At 41.8% G+C, this 19,829-nt stretch overlaps 1 protein-coding gene across 10 annotated transcripts in view; it reads left to right on the top strand.

Moving 5' to 3' along the window:
* Positions 1-19,829, top strand: part of tnk2b (tyrosine kinase, non-receptor, 2b) — a 230,706-nt gene that overhangs the window by 162,171 nt on the left and 48,706 nt on the right. For 9 of the 10 annotated variants that reach the window (XM_080185804.1, XM_080185798.1, XM_080185796.1 and 6 more), the window contains 4 exons: positions 4,473-4,543; positions 16,377-16,586; positions 18,045-18,197; positions 18,869-19,146. In XM_080185804.1, coding sequence (XP_080041930.1) covers positions 4,473-4,543; positions 16,377-16,586; positions 18,045-18,197; positions 18,869-19,146 — 712 coding nt within the window. The remainder of the gene's footprint in view (positions 1-4,472; positions 4,544-16,376; positions 16,587-18,044; positions 18,198-18,868; positions 19,147-19,829) is intronic. The other variant, XM_080185800.1, reaches the window with a different exon arrangement.

Below are 19,829 nucleotides of genomic sequence, written 5' to 3'. Positions count from 1 at the left end.
AATAGTGAAGTGACATTTGCTACCTTCTAATCTGTATGAGCTGTTCCAAAATCTATAGAATTTTGGAAGATGATGATCAATGTATCTGCTATTGCCAGAACTGCTACTTTCAACATTCTAGGATGTAGCATATCTGGTCCCAGGGACTTATCAGTCTCAGCCCCATTAATTTCTTCAGTACAACCTTCTTAGTAATATTAATTTCCTTCAATTCCTCATTTTACCTGGTCCCTTGGATCCTGAATTTTGGGAGAGTCCTATATCTCCCTCAATGAAGACAAACACAAAGTGATCATTTAACTTCTCTGTCATTCTCTATCCCCCGTTATCCCCCATAAGTTCTCCTAACTCTGCCTGTAATGGACGCACATTTGTCTGAGCCAAACACTTTAAGAACAAGAACAAAGGAAAATACAGCACAGGAACAGGCCCTTCGGCTCTCCAAGCCCTCATGATGCCCTAACTAAACTTAAAAATATACCTTCTGCCTTATTTGGTCCATATCCCTCTATTCCCTCCCTATACATGTTTTCATCCAGGTGCCTCTTAAATGTTGTTAATGTGCCAGCTTCTTAACAAGAGACAACCAGTAAATACCTAAAAGAGCAAAAAGATCAATACCTTCCTTTTTTTCATGGGTGGTAGAATAAGCAGTGAAGTGGAGACCCTCTGACTGTTTTTGAATAGCAGTCTGTAGGAGTTGACCATCAACAATACTGTGACCATCTGAGGCTTCCAGGAACGATAGTTTCCTCACTGAAAACCTGCCTTCAAGGGACCACCTTGTGTCAGTGGAGTATTTACATGATGTGCACCCCAAAATGTGGCAGTTCAGGTTCAGTTAGGTGGTGTGCAGGTCAGGTGTACTCAGGCCATGTGGAGTTGGGAATTGCAATTTCCTGACATGTTTTAGGAGGCCCTGACTGGGAGTTGTTCTTCTGTGTGAAAATTGTTCTTGCCACAATGTATAACTTTAAATAGCAAAAATTTGTTCAACAGGGCTTCATACAAAATGTCTCTCAGTCTGGTATGGTCTTTTGTAAATTATTAACCTGAAACTTTAAGTACAAGTTGTGTTTGGCATTCTATCCAATTAACTTTTGACAACCTGATACTCTTCTAATCAGAAACAAAATGCTTCTGGTTTTACTTATGGTACCTTTCACAACTTCAAGACATCCAGAAGTGCATCACAATGAATAAATTACTTTTGAAGTGTTTATTGTCATAATGTGGACAAAGATCTAAAATGGAGAGGCTAATATGGATTGGTAAGCAAGAAGAACATCACCAAACTTACCATCTCCTGCACAATTTAGAGATGGGTGTCTTGAAATAGATCCAACTTAACACTTACTTTACAAATGCAAAATTTTGACATGATTATTTTTAATTTAATGTAAAATGGAGGAATAAAGAGAGTCATGTGACTTGCTATGAGCTTTGTGACAATAAACCTGTATGGCTAGGTTACAGTGGGGACAAGGGGCCCATGTTGAGACTGACTGGGAGCAGCATGTAACATACTCACATGAAAACAAAAGATGAATGCAGAATTCTTGCTGCTGTTTACTCTGACGGGATTTTACACCAATGGCATAATTGCAGTTTCCTGGCAGTGAGGGGTGCGTTCAGTGGGAAACCTCGTTGACAACAGGATCATAAGATCCCAATGCCAGTGAGCAACACACCACCTCCCACCGCCACAAAACACAATGCAGAGCTCAGCTGGTCTGACTATGAGCAGACTTCTGATCTCCATGTTTAATTCTGAAAGAGAGGGAGATTCTCCCAGAGACATAGGGCTGCAGTTAGTGTGGTCAGCAGAATGGAAAAGACTGTGGGTCCTCTGGCACTTACCAGTTAGAATGCTGGAATAAAAGCAGTTCCTGGTTAAAGTGACAAAGTCTCTGGAATATTTGCCCTGGCGAGGGCTGGTGGAAAAAATACCAAAGTAGACCTTACTGCTAGTAGACAGTTTAGAAATTCTCTGAGGGAAATACCTTTTAATGAGCATTTGACATTATGACCCATATTATGACTTAAATGTATAAATGAAGTTCTCGCGTTATTATTCCTATACAGACCAATAACATTTTAAAAAAAATTGAATTGGGGAGGGAGGTCTGTCGTCCTTGCCTGATCTGGCCTACATGTGACTCCAGAGCCACAGCAATGTGGTTGATTCTCAACTGCCTTCTGAACTGAATGATAAAACAAACAGCTCTGTCGACCCTCAAAGTCCTCCTTACTAACATCTGGGGGCTCGTGCCAAATTGAGAGAGCTGTCTCACGGAATAGTGAAGCAATAGCCTGACACATCATTCTCATAGAATCATACCTCACAGATAATATCCCAGACACCACCATTACCATTCCTGGATATGTCCTGTCCCACCGGCAGAACAAATCCAGCAGAGGCAGTGGCACAGTGGTATACAGTTGCCCTGAGAGTCTTCAACATTGACTCTGGACCCCATGAAGTCTCATGTCTTCAGGTTAAACATTGGCAAGGAAAACGCTTCCTGGTTACCACATACCAACCTCCTTTGAATGATGAATCAGTTGAACAAAACTTGGAGAAAGCACTGAGGGTGGCAAGGGTGCAAAATGTATTCTGGGTGGGGGGTTTTTCAATGTCCACCACCAAGAGTGGCTCAGCAGCAGCACTACTGATTGAACTGGGTGGGTCCTAAAGAATAGAACTGCTAGATTGGGTCTGCAGCAGGTAGTGAAGGAAAAAGGAGGGAAAAACATACTTGACTTCATCCTTACCAATCTGCCAACTGCAGATGCACTTGTCCACAACAATGTTGGTAAGAGTGACCGCCACATAGTCCTTGTGGAGACAAAGTCCTGCCCATTGAGAAAGACCTCCATCATTGTTGTGTGCACTATCACCATGTTTATGCAAGGATATTTTGGCCTTGGAGGGAGTGCAGAGGAGGTTTATTAGGCTGATGCCGGAGTTAAGGGGGTTGAACTATGAGAAGAGGCTGAATAAACTAGGCTTGTACTCGTTAGACTTTAGAAGAATGAGGGGAGATCTCATTGAGACATATAAGATGATGAATGGAATGGGATGGATAGGATAGAGGTGGAGAGACTCTTCGCGCTCAGAAAGGACAGTAGGACTAGGGGGCACAGCCTCAAGATAAAGGGGGGTGCGGTTTAGAACGGAGTTGAGGAAGAATTTCTTCACTCAAAGGGTGGTGAATCTTTGGAATTCTCTGCCCGTTGAAGTGGTGGAAGCTACCTCGCTAAATATTTTTAAGAAGCGGGTTGATGGGTTTTTGATAAGAGAGGGGATTAAGGGTTATGGGGAGAGGGCGGGAATGTGGAACTGAGCCACGACAGATCAGCCATGATCTTATTGAATGGCGGGGCAGGCTTGAGGGGCTAGATGGCCTACTCCTGCTCCTATTTCTTATGTTCTTACGAATTCTCAGTGACCATCTTAAAGGAATTGCACAACAAGATTTCAAGTTTAAACACGTGGACTGTACCAAATAAATTAGAAGCAACTGTTATAATGTAGACAAGATATTGTTATAATGTAGGCAAAGATCTAAAATGGAGAGGCTAAAATGGATTGGTAAGCGAGAAGAAAATCACCAAACTTACCATCTCCTGCACAATTTAGAAATGGGTGTCTTGAAATAGATCCAACTTAAAGTAAGTGTTACAAATGCAAAATTTTGACATGATTATTTTTAATTTAATGTAAAATGGAGGAATAAAGAGAGTCAGATGTGAACTACTGGAAGGTGTGGACTCTGCTATAAGTCTACAATCCTGCGGCAAGCACACTGTAAAGTATGTGCCTGCAGAGTGGGGTTATCAGTTGGGTCAAGATATTAATAAGGGTTATTGTTTCTGTAGTTATAGCACAAGTTCCCCACTAGGTGATGTTTAGTTGAAGTTGCTTTTAATTTGTTTGGTACAGTCCACGTGTTTAAACTTGAAATCTTGTTGTGCAATTCCTTTTAAGATGGTCACTGAGAATTCAGTTATTTTTTAAAATGTTATTGGTCTGTACAGGAATAATAACGCAAGCGAGAACTTCATTTATATATTTAAGTAAGGATGCCATAACGTGTTTAATACCCAAGTGCAAATTTGGTCTTGTTTATTCCATACTGTCCGATGAATCATATTTTCCTGTGACTTCTGTTAATGTATATGTTATTTTTTAGGACTTTATTTTACCACTGAAGAAGTGCTCCGTATTTGTCAGTTTAGTGAAAGGGGAAGGTATGTGAGGAAATGTTTAAAAGGAGTACTTGATTTTCAGTTGCCGGTTGGTTACTGACCTAAATTACGTGAGAAAGATAGAAAACTTATCACTATTGCATCTAACCAGATGGATTTGCAATGTAGTCTTACATTTGTGTTTCTGTCACCATTTAGCATTTTGTATTCTATGTAGAACTGTTCCTTAGAGAATAACACATTCCATTGTCTGTTCACAGGCCAGAGGAGGTTATGGGAAGCTGTTAAACGAAGGAGAGCAATGTGCAAGCGTAAATCCTGGATGAGCAAGGTATACATGTAACTCCTGTGTATGTTATTATTGCATCTGCTTTGAAAGAGATTTTGAATTTTGTCCCTCATTTCTGAAAAGACACACAGTTATCTCTGCAAGCTGTCTTTTGCTGTGCTTTACATGGGTAAATGTCAGAGTTGGGTGCTAATTTTGCTAAGACTGCATAGTTTTATATTATTAAAGAACTCTCATTTCTTTATTGCACCTGCACTCAAAAGTTACATCGTACCTTAGATGTCAAACAACTTAAAATTCAGGAACTCCCCTAACCATTAAAAAGTGAGTGACCTTCACTTCCAAATCCTAAACATCCCTGCACTTCTTGCCACTGCCTGTTTCTTGCCTCTTACAATTGTCAATGCCTAGTAACTGGTTGAAGAAATTAGAATTATGATGGAAATATTGATGGATATTTTCATCGCCTGCCCCAAGTCTCCATGCAGCGTTGAAATTAAGGGGGTGGGGGGGGACTTGAAGTTGCTGTCCGCCAGAAATTTGTTTCATTTTTGAGGAGAGAGTAACATTATCTACTAAGATTTGCAGTTGAGACTCACTTATGAATACAAGCTGTAGCTGTGGTACAGAGGCAACCAGTGGCCACAGAAACATATCCCTTTAGAAGGGGATATGACAAAGGTAAACTATCCGTTTTGTACCTTCTCAACCTGCAGAGAGCCTTTGACATGATTAAGCATGTGCTTCTTCTCTAATGTCTTTCCATTGTCAATCAGGTAATACACCAATGACCTGGTTTCAATCTCACTTACTCAGTCCTAGCCGAAGAATCAGATATAATTACTTCATGCTCCCACACCATTACACTTGGCATCTCCCAAGGATATATTCTTGGCTCCCTCCTTTTTCTTAGCTACATGCTACCCCATTAACCATTGTTTTGCACATGTACACTGATGACACCCAGTTCTACCTCTACACACAACTCCTCCACTGTTGATTAAGCAGAAATTTCCTCCAATGAAATATTTGGAAAGTTCGAAAAAATATCTTTGGTCTGCAAATTTTGCCTAATTAAATATTGAGAAAACTGAAAACAATGTATTTAGTCTGTCCTAGAAACATTGTTCCACAATTCCATCACTGTCTCTGATAACTGACTGTGACTGAACCAGCCTGTCGCCACCTTGGTGTCATAGTTGACCCTGAGGTAAGCTCCTGATCAGATATCTACACCACCACTAAAACCATCTTTTCCACCTCTGATATATCACATGATTCCACCCCTGATTCAGTTTATCTACTGTTGAAAACACCATCCATGGCTTAGTTACTCCAGACTGGAACATTCCCAAACATTCCTGGCCAATCTTCCACATTCACCCCTTGGGAAGCTTGAGGTCATCCCAAACACTGCTTGCTGTCCTTGTCCTTGGTTGTACTAAGTCCTGTTCATCAATCCTTTATTCACTTTATACTGATTCGCAGTCAAACAATGCCTTGATATTAAAATTCTCATCATTGTTTTCAGATCATATAAACCCTAAAGTGCAGAAAGAGGCCATTGGCCCATTGAGTCTGCACTGACCACAATCCCACCCAGGCACCGCCCCCCCAATTCCCACACATTCTCCCTGTTACTACAGTCAATTTAGCATGGCCAATCAACCTAACTTGCACATCTTTGGACCATGGGAGGAAACCGGAGCACCTGGAGGAAACCCACGCAGACAAGAGGAGAATGTGCAAACTCCACACAGTGACCCAAGCCAGGAATCAAACCCAGGTCCCTGGAGCTGTGAAGCAGCAGTGCTAACCACTGTGCTACCATGCCATCCCCACTGTGCTATTGTTCCACCCTGATGCTGCTCAGATCTTTCTATTGGCTTCACTTCTCACAATGCTGCAAGATATATGATTGTTTAACTCTCACTTCTTGAACATCCTTGATTTTAATCACTCCATTATTGGTAGCCGTGCCTTCAGCTGCCCAAGTGCTATGTTCTGGAATCCTCTCCATCTTACACTATCTCTCTTCTTCCTCAAGATGCTTCTTAAACCTATCTTGTTTGGCCATTTACTCTAATATCACTTCGTGGCTTGGTGTCAGAATTTGCTTTATGACATTCCTGCAAAATATCTTGAGACATTTTATTATTTTAAAGGTGCTTCAATAAGGGCTGCACGATGGCAAAGTGGTTAGCACTGCTGCCTCCAGAGCCAGGGACTTGGATTCATTCCCTACTTGGATGACTGTCTTTTGGGAGTTTGCATGTGTTTCCTCCCACAGTCCAAAGATGTGCAAGCTAGATGGATTAGTCATGATAAATGCAAAGGTTTTCAGAGATAGGGTGGGGGTGAGCCTGGGTAAAATGCTCTTTCAGAAAGTCAGTGAAGACTCAATGGATTGAATGGCCTCCAATGTTATTGGGATTCTACGGATTCCAAATCTAAGTTGTTGTAGTTTGAGAGAGGAAAGGAGAAAACTGGTGAGGAAGATAAAACTGATTATTATCTGGGAATCATCAAAACTTTCCCAAACCAGCATCGAGCTCGGTATTTCTTTGCAAATGAGTGAAAAAGGTCACAGGAATGGACAAAAGAAGCAACGTGACTTGCAGACTGAGCTGAATCATCATGAATTAGGGACTACTTCTATCACAGCAGTATGCAACAGGCAATCAACAAGAGCATCTCAATGCAGCTAAAGTTAAAACTAGGTTTGATCCAATAATACCTGTGTCTGTTACAATTGAATTGTAGGTTTCTCTGAAGCTTCATTCCTTCCTATCGACTAATCTCTATTCTCACAGTACTCCAAGATTTGTGTTCATTTAATTCTCGCTTCATGAATATTCTTGATGTAAAAAGCAGCATCACAGGATGGATGTTTGCTAGTGAGATGTTCACATTCTGAAACATATCTCGAGGGATGTAATAGGAGATGATCAAACAGTCAAATGGTATGGTACTATCCTATCTGGTTCCAAGTTCATGTTTGAGTGTTGGAACTACTCCAGAATTTCCTTGATAATATAAACAAAGCATTGATTAGGTTATTCTAGTTGACTAACAATCAAGCTTTAATCGAATTAAGCATTTTCGTAGTTCTATCTGAGGGTTCCTTTAAGGTTTCATTGCCATAGTAACAGTGCTTTCAGAAGGCCTTGTAACAACTAACAATGCAAAGCTGATCTGAATTGGAAGTACCAGTGCATAAGTGGCAGGACTCCCATGTCTGTATATCAAGTTCCCAATTCACAGTCTAAAGTTACTTCTTTGCAAAAACGGTGTTACTTCTTTCCAAACATTCTTTTTAATCACTTTCTAAGATTAAAATACTTGGCAACTGAACTGCATTGGCAGTGATTCACAAAGCTCCTTATTGTCACTGGGAATTTTGCATTGCATGATTTGCAACTTTAACAAGAAGATATGAGTGATCAGAACCTTATTTGGTCATAAGCCATTATTTTAACTCCTTTATGGAGTCGGATAATGATGTAGAACATTGATTTACCAGCTGATCAATTATGTGGTTTTCAGACCGTCAAAAGATATTGCCCATTCTTAAAACTTCCCATCAGTTCCAAAAGAAGGATCACTTCTTGTAAAGGCATTGCACCCACTTCAGAGATGTCATACTGCTGAACTCTCTGGAGGTCCGTGGCCTCATCGCATGACTGGATGCTGGGCAGCTGCAAAATGCAAGTTACCCAATTGAGATCAGTAGGCTTGGATTTACTAGTATTAGCTTGACAAAAATAGAATGCAACAAAAATAGGATGCAGAGAAGATTTAATTGTTAATTGCCAATTTTCCTTTGAGAGGCTTCTCCTTTATTGCTGGAATTTGGAATGGGATGGGGATTGCGGAAAAATTCTAACTTTTTAATCGTCACACTATATCTATGAATGAAGAAATCTTGGGCCAGATTTTTGCCATTGAAGTGGGTAACAGGCACCAAGTATGTTTGTGTCTTAAACCCGCATCCAATAGGAAACGAAAAGTCCAGATTTTTGCAGGAGCAAGCTCTTAATTGAAATGGAGATGGATTTCCCTTCCAAATAAAGCTAGTGGAGACAACAATGAAAGTAGGTTTACCAAACCCAAGGCAATCATCACTGAGGCTGTTTGTTGTCCTGAGTTTGTGCCAAGCCTGCCATTGCACATTAAAGGAATCAAGATGTTAGCAGAAAACAGGAGGCTGGACACCTGTGAGGGAAAGACATCTTTTTCCCTCAGGGAGGCAGGAGAAGACCACCTTGCCTTCAGCAGGGGCATTTATCTGTTCAGCATCATCTACCTCTGCCTCCAAATCTCCCTTTCTTTCTTCAGACTCTGCTCCCCTCTAATACATTGTCCACACATCCCTGGAGGACCAAGTTATTGAGAGCACAGGAGGTGTTTCAGGGTACTACCTGACCAGTCCATACGCGAGATCAGTATTCTCTGAGCTACCAGTGCCCATTACTTGATGTTCAACCTCAGCGAAGGGCATCTGTCACACGGGTGTGCAGCCACCTGAAATTCTGAGGTCTGAAGCTGGCAAGGGCACATATGTCTGTGACTGTCTGCCTAGAGAGTTGCAGTTTCCTTTGGTACTGGTTCTCAGTCTTGTCCAGGTAGTTTCAGTGCTGAATAAGAATCTGTGTTTGGGGTAGTGTTTCCTCCATGCCCTTGACTGTCTCTCCTTACACCTGTTGCTCTACACTTCTCTGTGCAGGCTGCTTCTCCTCATCGCCAATGGCCTTGATTTCTGTGGGCGCTGTACGTCTTCCCAGCTGCACTCTTTCTGGTGCTCAAGTAGAATCAATAAAGTCTTGCCTACTGCTTCACTGCCCACTTGATGCCACGAGGGTGATGGCCCCCCAATCTGCTAAATTCTTAATTTTGGCTCCCCTCTTGTTCTGACATGGATTGGTGCAACATGAATTTCAAAGATTAAGCCCTTTAAAACTTTTTAAAAAATGTTCCCTTCTCCCTGACCTCCCCGCAGCTGGTCTAATTCTGACAGCTGCTTGATGCTGTTTCCCGCCCGCCCCCCGCCCCCCACACCACCACCACCACCACCACCACCAATAAAAGATTCCAACTGGGTGCAGAGTCAGGCTTTTATCAATCCCTTAAACGCTTTAAGCCTCTTTAGATGTGCGGAGCAAGTTTGGAGGCCAGCTTTTGGTAAAATCGGTGACTCCTCCATTCTGGCTGAAATTGGGCTGTGAAATCTGACCTCTTAGAATTTGCAGTAATGGGTGACTAGTGAGCTTCACTCAGTTTCTGAGGTGTTTTGCCTCATTTGAACATAACAAATCAGTGGATTACTAGACTTGATTTCTTTCAGGGGAGAATGTGAACTGGTTTGAATCTCAAGGAAAGGGAGTTCATTTTCTTATAAGAGTTGTTTATGCTTTGTACTAACTTCTTATTTACTGTTACAACCTGGGCTGTAATGAAATATATGACTGTTCTTTTTTAATATTTTGCTTGGCCCAGAATTTCTGTGGATTCTTAGTTAAAACCTCTCCCTCTCTCTCTCTGTCTCTCGCTCCCTCTCTCTCAATGCCAGAAGTACAAACAAACAGGAAATCCAGGATTAAGTAGCTTCTAAAATTACATGTGTATATTGCCGTTTTTGGCAGCAGTGACTGATAGTGTAATCAGTGGCTCAAGGTCCTGGTATCAATCAATCAACAGATCACAGCTTCTCAGTAACAAAACCTACACCCGCTTTTATCATTCAGGGTGAACACAAACCACAGGCAATTCTTTGGCAAGGAATGAGTTTAAATAATGTTCCTCCTGCTCACAGCATTATTTTTAACCAGTCGCCTTTTGCTAGAAGAGGACTAAGTCTTTTGATCCTCCTTTCTGTAGTTATACTTAGCTAATGGACAACTTAACTTAGTACAGCAGAAGTGTAATCCTTTCACTTGTTTTGAGTGAACAACCAGCTTCATTTGAACTCTTTTCAAAATCTTTTGGTTGCAATGAGTTGCTCAGGAGGATGTTTACAATAGAAATTAAATCATAATATCCAATATAAGAGAGTGAGGATAAAATATGGCTGAACAACAGCTAACATTCTAAATGGAATAAAGCTATGGTCAAAAAGGGTGAGTTTTAGCATTACGCATTTTTTCAAATAAAATTAATACTCATTCTTCCCCTTTTTTTAATTCTTCCATGGGTATAAACCTTGCTAGCATGGCCAGCATTTGCTGTTTATCCCTAATTGCCCTTGAGAAGATAATGGTGAGCCACTGTTTTGAACCACTGCAGTCCTATAGTGTGCATATATTGTAGTGCTGTTATGGAGGGAGTTCCAGGATTTTGCCCCAGTGACACTGGAACAGTAATATACTTTCAAATGAGTGTGGTCTGTGGCTGAGGGGAACTAGTGTTCCCATGTGTCTGCTGCCCTTGTCTTTTTTGGTAGTTGAGTCATGGATTGGAAGAGAGGAGAATGATGGGGTGGTAATTGGCCCAATTGGACTTGTCTTTCCTTTTGTGGACAGAACATCCCAGGGCAATTTTCCACATTGCTGGATAGATGCAGAATTGTACCTGTACTGGAACAGCTTGGGTAGGATGTGGCTACGTCGGGAGCACTATTCTTCAATAATATTGCTGAGGTGTTAGCATGGCCTGTAGACTTTACTGTATCCTGTTTCGTCCGCCATTTTTTTGATATCACGTGGAGTAGGCTGAAGACTTGCATCTGTGATGCTGGGAATTTCAGGAGGAGGTTGAAATGGATCATCCATTCAGCACTTCTGGATAAAGATAGTTGCAAATGTTTCACCTTGTCTTTTGCATTGATGTTCTTTGCTTCCCCATCATTGCAAATGGGGATATTTGTGGATCCTCCCCTTCCAGTTAGTTGCTTAATTGCCCACAACTGTTTATAACTGCTTGTGGCAGGGCTGCTAAGCTTTCATCTTTCTTGATGCTTGTGAGATTGTTTAGCTCTGCTGTATGCAGATTCTGCTGCTTTTCATGCATGTTGCAGCAGCACCAGGTTGATACCTCCTTTCAGGGAATAGTTGGTGTTGCTTCTGGCACACTCTCTGCATTGAATCAGCATTGATCCCCAGCTTGATTTCTTTTTTAAACTAATTTATAGGATGCTAGGCCAGCATTTGTTGCCCATTTCTAATTGCCCTTGGGAAGGTGGTACTGAGCTACCTTGCTGAATCATTGCAGTCTCTACATTGTAGGTGCACCCACAGTGCTATTAGGGAGGGAGTTCCATGATTTTGAGCCAGCCACAGTGAACGAATGTGGCGATATATTTTCAGGTCAGGATGGTGAGTGGCCTGGAGGAAAGCCTCCAACACTGGTGTTCACATGTGTCTGCTGCCTCCAGATGGTAGCAGCCACTTCTTTGAAAGGTACTATGCAAGGAGAGTTGGTGAGTTTTTCTGCATTGAATCTTGTAGATGGTACACACTGCTGCCACTGTTCATTGGTGGGAGAGGGAATGAACATTTGTAGAAGGGATGCGAATCAAGCAGGCTGTTTCATCCTGGATGGTATTAGTGTTCTTGAGTGTTATTGGCGCTGCACATGCCCGGGCAAGCAGAGTGTATTCCATCACACTGCTGACTTGAGGAGATGGTGGACAGGCTTGGGAGTCAAGTGGTGAGTTACTGTCCACAAATTTCCCAACCTCTGACCTGCTCTTGTAGCAACAATATTTACGTTGCTGTTCCAGTCCAGTTTCTGGTTAATGGTAACCCCCAGGATAGTTGATATTCATGGATTCAGTGATCGTAATGCTATTGAATGTCAAGGATGATGGCTCGATTCTCTCTTGTTGGAGGTAATCATTGCCTGGTACTTATGTGGAGCAAATATTACTTGCCACTTGTCAGCCAAAAGCTGGATATTGTCCTGGTTTTGCTGTATTTAGATATGGATTTCTTAAGTATCTGAGGAGTTATGAATGGTACTGAACGTTGTGCAATTATCAGCCAACATCTCCACTTCTGACCTTATTGTTGAACGGAAGGTCACTGATGAAACAGCTGAAGATGGGTGGACATAGGACACTAACCTGAGGAATTCTTGCAGCGTTGTCCTGGGCTGAGAGGATTTATCTTCAACCACCACAGCCATTTTCCTTTGTGCAAGGTTCAACTCCAACCATTGGAGAGATTTCCACTGATTCCCGTTGACTCCAGTTTTGCTAGCGTTCATTGATGCCATACTCAACCAAATGCTGTCTTGATGTCGAGGACTGTCACTCTCATCTCGCCTCTAGAATTCAGCTCTTTGGTCCATGTTTGAACCAAGGTCGTAATGAGGTCAGGAACCAAGTGGCTCTAGCAGAACTCAAACTGGGGATCAGAGAGCAGGTTATTGCTCAACAAGTGCTGATTGATAGTGCTATTCATGCTCCCTTTCATCACTTTGCTGATGATCGAGAGTAGGTTGAAGTGATGGTAATTGACCTAGTTGGATTTGTCCTGTTTATTGTGTCCAAGACATTCCTGGACAATTTGAACATTGCTGGGTAGATGCCAGTTTTACAGTCGTATTGAAACAGCTTGGTTAGGGGCATGGTAAGTTTAGGAGTACAAGTCTTTAGTGCTATTGTTTGAATATAGTTAGGGTCCATCGCTTTTGCAGTATCCAGTGCCTTAAGCCATTTCTTGATATCATGTGGAGTGAAGTGAATTGGATGAAGACAGGCATCTGTGATGCTGAAGTCCTGCAGAAGAGGCTGAGATGGATCATCCACTCAGCCCTTCTGGCTGAAGATTGTTGCCTCATCTTTTGTACTTATGTGATGAGCTCCTCCATCATTGTAGATAGGGATATTTATGGAGTCTCCACTTCTAATGAGTATAATTTTTCATCACCATTCACAACTGGATGTATCAGGGAGCTTAGATCTGCTCCATTGGTTGTGGAATTGCTTAGCTCGTGCTGCTTATGCTGTTGGTGCAAATAGTCCTGTTTTATAGCTTCACCAGGTTGAAACCTTATCTTTAGGTATACCTGATGTTGATCCTGGCATGCTCCCCTGCGCTCTTAATTGAACCAGGATTGATCTGCTGGCTTGGATGTAATGCTAGAGTGGGGGATGTGCTAGGCTGTGAAATTACAGATTGTGGTTGAGTACAATGCTGCTGCTGATGACCCACAGCACCTAATGGATGTTGCTAGATCTGTTTGACGTTTATTCCATTTAGTACAGCGATAGTGCCACACAACAAGATGGTGGGTTTCCTCAGTGTGAGGACAGGACCTTGTCTCCACAACGACTGTGCTGTGGTCACTCCCACCGACACTATCCTGAACATCTACAGGCAGGAAGGTTGGTGAGGATGAGAGCAGGTATTTTTTTCTCTCTCATTCATTCGTGGACCCCGTCGAGTAGCTATGTCCTTTAGGACTTGGCCAGTTCTGCCTGTGCTGGTGCTACCAAACTACTCTTGGTGATGGACATTAAAGTCCCCCACCCAGAATACATTCTGCTAGTGGAACAGGCCATTCCCAGGGTTGGTAATGGTGGTGTCTGGAACATTATCTGTAAGGTATGATTCTGTGAGTTTGACTATGTCAAACTGTTGTTTTACTAGTTTCTGAGATAGCCATCTCAATTTTGGTACAAACTCCCATAAGATAGTGAGGAGGACTTTGCAGGATCAACAGTGCCCAAGTTGATGCTGGATGGTCTGGTTTCATTCCTTTTTGTCCTGAAGGACATTGGTGAACCAGATGAACTTTTATGACATAACATCAGATTTTTAATTCCAGATTTTTATTGAATTCAAATTTCACCATCTGCCATGTTTGGATTTGAACTCTGGTCCCAAGAACATTATCCTGGGCCTGGATCATTAGTGCAGTGACAATACCGCAATGCCACTGCCACTGCCTACACACTCATCAAAACCATTCAGGATCTTTTCATATCTTCACTGTTCTAAATTCAAGTGGAAACAATCCAGTCTGCCTGACCTATCCTCACAAGACAACCTGCTTACTCCAGTTATCCGTCTAATAATCCTTCTCTGACCCACTTCCACTTCCAAAGCAGTTACATCCTTTCTTGTATTAAGAGACCAAAACTGCACATGGTATTCAAAATGTGGTTTCAGCAATGCCCTGTATAACTGAAGCATAACACCTTTACTATGATGTTTAATTCCTCTCATACTGAAGGATGACATTCTATTAGCCTTCTTGATTATGTGCTGTTCCTGCACGTTGACCTTTTGTGACTCATGAGCTAGAATGCCTCAATCCCTCTGCAACTCTGATTTCTGCAGGTGTTTCTCCATTTAAGTCATACTGTTAAGTAAAATTCATTTTCCTACATTATACTCCATCTGCCAGAGTTTTGCCCACTCAACCTACCTATATCCATTTGCAAACCTTTTGTTTTCTTCACAACATCAGCCATGATCAAATGGGGGAGCAGACTCGATGGGCCAAGCGGCCTAGTTTTGCTCCTGTATCTTCAGAACTTATGAACATAATTTCTTACTATCTTTGTGTCATCTGCAAATTTAGCTACCACTCCCCTTTGCCCCCATCTAAGTCATTAAATTGTAAAATGTTGAGGCCCCAGCGCAGACACCTGAGGAACATCCCACCAATCAGATAAAGACCCATTTATGTTTTCCATCAGCCAATCTTCTACCCATGGTAATATATTACTACACCATGGACTTTTACCTTCCACAATAACCTTTGATGAAACACCTTATGAAATGCCTTCTGGAAATCCCAAGTTCAGTACATATGTCCCTTTATCCATAGCACATTACTCTTTCAAAGAACTCCAATAAATTGGAACGTGATTTCCCTTTCACAAAACCATGCTAACTCTTCCTGATTATCTTAAGTTTTTCTTTGTGCTCAGTTATCACCTCTTTCGTTACTGGTTCTAACACCTGCCCCATGACAGCCATCAAGCTAGGGCAGCACAGTGACACAGTGGCTAGTACTGCTGCCTCACAGTGCCAGAAACCTGGGTTCAATTCCAGCCATGGGTGACTGTCTGTGGGGAGATTGCACATTCTCCCCATGTCTGCATGGGTTTCTTCCGGGTGCTCCGGTTTCCTCCCACAGTCCAAAGATGTGTGGGTTGGGTTGATCGGCTAAGTGTCAGGAGAATTGGTAGGGTAAATACATGGGGTTATGGGGATAGAGCCTGCATGGGATTATTGTAGGTGCAGGTTCGATGGGCCAAATGGCCGCCCTGCACTGTGGGGATACTGGGATTCTATGATTCCAGCAGTGCAAGTAGTAGTAGCAATCAGCTCACATAAAGTGGAGATGTGATTATTGCATTATTATTATGCAGCCATATACTTTTTGATACTTGATAGAATATGCATCATGGAAACAGGTCATTCAGCCCAGCCAATCTGTACTTCCCTTTAATCTTCATGAATTCTATTTATCACCATATTCTTTCCAAATCTGGATTTGCCCACCTACCTAATCTACTCTTGAATGTTTCTACCTTGGTCGCTGACTCAAAATGAATTCTGTAGCCCTCTGACTTTAAGAGTGAATAATTTCCTTCTGTTCTCAATTCAGACTCCCTTACATTTGAAATTCATTGTGTTTTCCTGTTAATTTCTAGAAGTACATCTCACTTGCATCATCCCACTGTCACCAATGAGAGAGGAAATGTAATGTAATTGTTAAATGTATTATTGTTTTCACAAGACCACCTGTAGGCACTGAAGTGTCCATCTGATTACACAAATACTTAGTGTGGGAAATGGTATGTCATGTTGGCACAGTAGAGACACTTTTGCTACACTTGTTTGAATTGAATGAGGGGACATTGATGTAAATTTGAATGAGGGGGACACTGGGCAGTTCTCAGTGGCTTGTATATTTCCAGGTGTTTAGTGGAAAACGTCCTGAATCTGAATTCCAGCCTCAGCCAGGAGCAACATTTCGCAAACTACCAACTCCGCCGCCGCCGCCTGAAGGCAACCAGACACTGACGTGTCTGATCACTGAGAAAGATCTAACACTTCACGAGAAACTAGGTGATGGGTCCTTTGGAGTTGTGAGACGAGGCGAATGGCAGGCACCTTCTGGAAATATTGTAAGTACCAGTTCACAGGGTGATGACTCTTGAAAGTTAGATTAAAATTTTAAGACAAAGCTCACTGATTGATTGTGTGGTTGTATCACTGTTGAGACAAATCCTCCTATTATTTTATTAAATGACCAAGACGTCTCTATTTGTTGCCATGCCTATGCAATCTGAATTTCCTCTGTGTCCACTTTCATGCTTGTTCTGCTGTTCCACCTGAGCATGTTACTTCTATCTCATTTTTTCCCTCTCTTTATCCTTCACAGCCTTCTTTCCTATCTCCTCTTCCTGTTACCCAGTCATGGCACTTTTCATTTCCATTTACAACTTACTGTAAAGAATTGTATTGGCATTGCAACTTTGTTGGGAGCATGACTATTGAATGACCGTGTCATGTCCCTCACTGAAGCTTGCTTACTGCCAATTGACCGTCCAAACTGCTGCAGTGATGTTGCAGCCTATTCATCAAATTCCACATTTACTAGCATGATACCTGAATTGATCTAGTATACACATCAGGAAGGAGTGAACATTCCTTCGGGTGACCTGATGGTGGTCTTAATGAGAGGGTTTCAAAGGGTAAAGGTAAGGAGAAGATATCCAAATATAACTATATGGATATAACTACACGAATATAGTTATAAGACTATAAAACGTAAGAACATAAAAAACTTGTTGGACATAGTCATTGATAAACCTGATAGTGAACTTTGGAGAAACTTCTTTACTGGTACGTGATTAACATTTGGAACTTGTTACCACAAGGAATATTTGAGACATGAAGCATGGGCAAATTTAAAGGAAAGCATGATAAACATAAGGGAGAAAGGAAAAGGAGATGTTTGATGAAGTTAGATAGCGTGGGAGGAGGCTGATATGAATCATAAATGTCAGCAGGCACCAGTTAGCCTAATGGATTGAAGTGGGTGAATAGCATTGTTAATCTGCTTTAGGAATGTTATAAACACAGTTGTAATATAGAACTGAATCCCTTTGCCTTTAGTTGTTGGTTCTGTTATCCTGGAATATTTTCTACAGGAACAGCATTCATGTTAATAGTAGTAATTGCTGATTGCTTCAAGATAGAAAGCAGAGAGTGGGAACAAATGCAGTTATTCAGCATGGCAGAAGGTGAGGAGTGATGTTCTACAAAGCTCACTTCCTCAGTAGGTGATGTGGGCAGAGCCATTGAATATTATTACGGCAGAGGTGGATAGCTCTGCCGTAATAATATTCAATGGGGAAACTGGACAAGCATATGTGCAAGAAGGGATACATTAGTCAATTTAGATGAGAAAATCTGTGTGGAGGCTCGAGTGGAGCAGAACACCTGCATACACTGGGTAGGATGGCCTGTTTCTGTGTTGAAATTTCTATATAATCCTATAAAATAGGGGCTGTAGGCATATCTGGATTGCAGTTCAGAACGGTAAATGAAATTTGAAGTTAACTCTTACATTTTACCAGATGAACGTGGCTGTGAAGTGCTTGAAAACCGATGTATTAAACCAACCTGAAGCGCTGGATGATTTTATACGAGAAGTCAATGCCATGCATTCTCTCGACCATCTCAACCTTATCCGTTTGTATGGTGTCGTACTGACCCCCCCCATGAAAATGGTAAGCAGAATTCCAGAGAAATTACAGAAGAACTGCATGAATTGTTTTGTCCCCGTTTCTGCCTCATATCCTCCTCCCTCCAGGATTTTATAAAGCTATTGCTGAAAGTGATGGATACTGCTGCTGCTGGAAAATGCCTGTAGTTACCCATTGACGGCATCAATCTGAGATTTGTAACAGCACAAAGCAGCTGCAGTTTGTGCTCTCACTTCTGTATCTTAACTGCAGTATGATGTTTCCATTTCCAACATTTATGGTCTTTCTGTGTGAAGCTGCCAAATACCTGTTGCATTTAATTTGAAGCAGTTTGGGTTCATGCCCATTGAGAGCTGAATGGGCCTAGCCAAATTTTTTCATCTGATAGTCAGCATAAGATGGGAACGTAGATCCTCACTATTAGGAATAGAATAAAATGCATAATACATAGGTCACATGGTTCTATCAGGCAGTTTCTCTCTCATTCTCAAGCACTCCGGTTCTTTTTCAGAATGAGAAAACTGCAGTAACTTTCATCCAGTCTGAATTTAAGCTAGATTTCTAAGTGAAATGGCACCACATCACCCATCTCCCTTCTGAGCATCCCAGTTAAGTGGAACATTGGCAGAGCTTTATCACTTACTTTTTATTACTATTTTCAGACTCCTTTAACGATATTCATTTGCTTTTTCCAGGTTACTGAACTGGCTCCACTTGGTTCTTTACTGGATCGTTTGCGAAAAAACCAAGGTTACTTTCTTATCTCAACGTTGTGCCAGTATGCAATACAGATTGCAAATGGCATGGCTTATCTTGAGTCCAAGCGCTTCATTCACCGGGACTTGGCGGCCAGGAATATCTTGCTGGCTTCGAATGAGTTAGTGAAAATTGGAGATTTTGGACTCATGAGAGCTCTTCCACAGAATGATGACCACTATGTCATGCAGGAACATCGCAAAGTCCCCTTTGCCTGGTATGTTGGGAGATAACTTGAATTGAAATTGTATCACCCATGCAGAACTGCACAGTTCAGACACGTTCAGAAAAATGTTGTTCTTCCGTGATTTATGGAAGAACTTTGTTGAACCTAGTTGAAGAAAGATGTTTCCCATTATGATAAAACTGATGGTAACTTGTGGAACTTTTTTTGATTTATCACTTTTTAATTAAATTGTTGACCTTGTTATTCATGGTAACTTGAGCCAGCCAGAAATATTTAAACTGCCCTAAGATGCTCTTGGTGTGATGCTTCAGTGGACTTTTCTACTGAACTGAGTGGGCAGGTTTGCTCCAAAAGGCTGGTGTACAGCCTCCTTGGGCCCCCCGGATATCTGTCACTTTAATGCCAAGCTCTTAGGCCTGAGCCTGAATAGCTTCTACTTGTCAGACAGGGTGATCTCAGAGTGACAATGTGACAAGCAGGCTGAATGCACGCTATGTTGCAAGCACAGGGCTGCCTCCTGGGTCTCAGCCACCTCTTGGTGGACCAGCCTGGGTGTAGCTGAAAGGACTGTCCAGCACCAGATTGAGTGGAAGCGGCCTCTGGGCCAAGGAACTGGAGCTTCAGAAGAAGCATTTAATTATATCATATGTCTTCTTATAGGAGTAATGCGCTATGAATTATCACTTCCTTTTAAGCAAAGTCAACAGTATTTT

This window comes from Carcharhinus amblyrhynchos, chromosome 3 (genome assembly GCF_965287045.1).
Source record: "Carcharhinus amblyrhynchos chromosome 3, sCarAmb.v2.hapA, whole genome shotgun sequence".
NCBI classification, from domain to species: Eukaryota; Metazoa; Chordata; class Chondrichthyes; order Carcharhiniformes; family Carcharhinidae; genus Carcharhinus; species Carcharhinus amblyrhynchos.
This window is presented reverse-complemented; position numbering and strand designations above follow the sequence as displayed.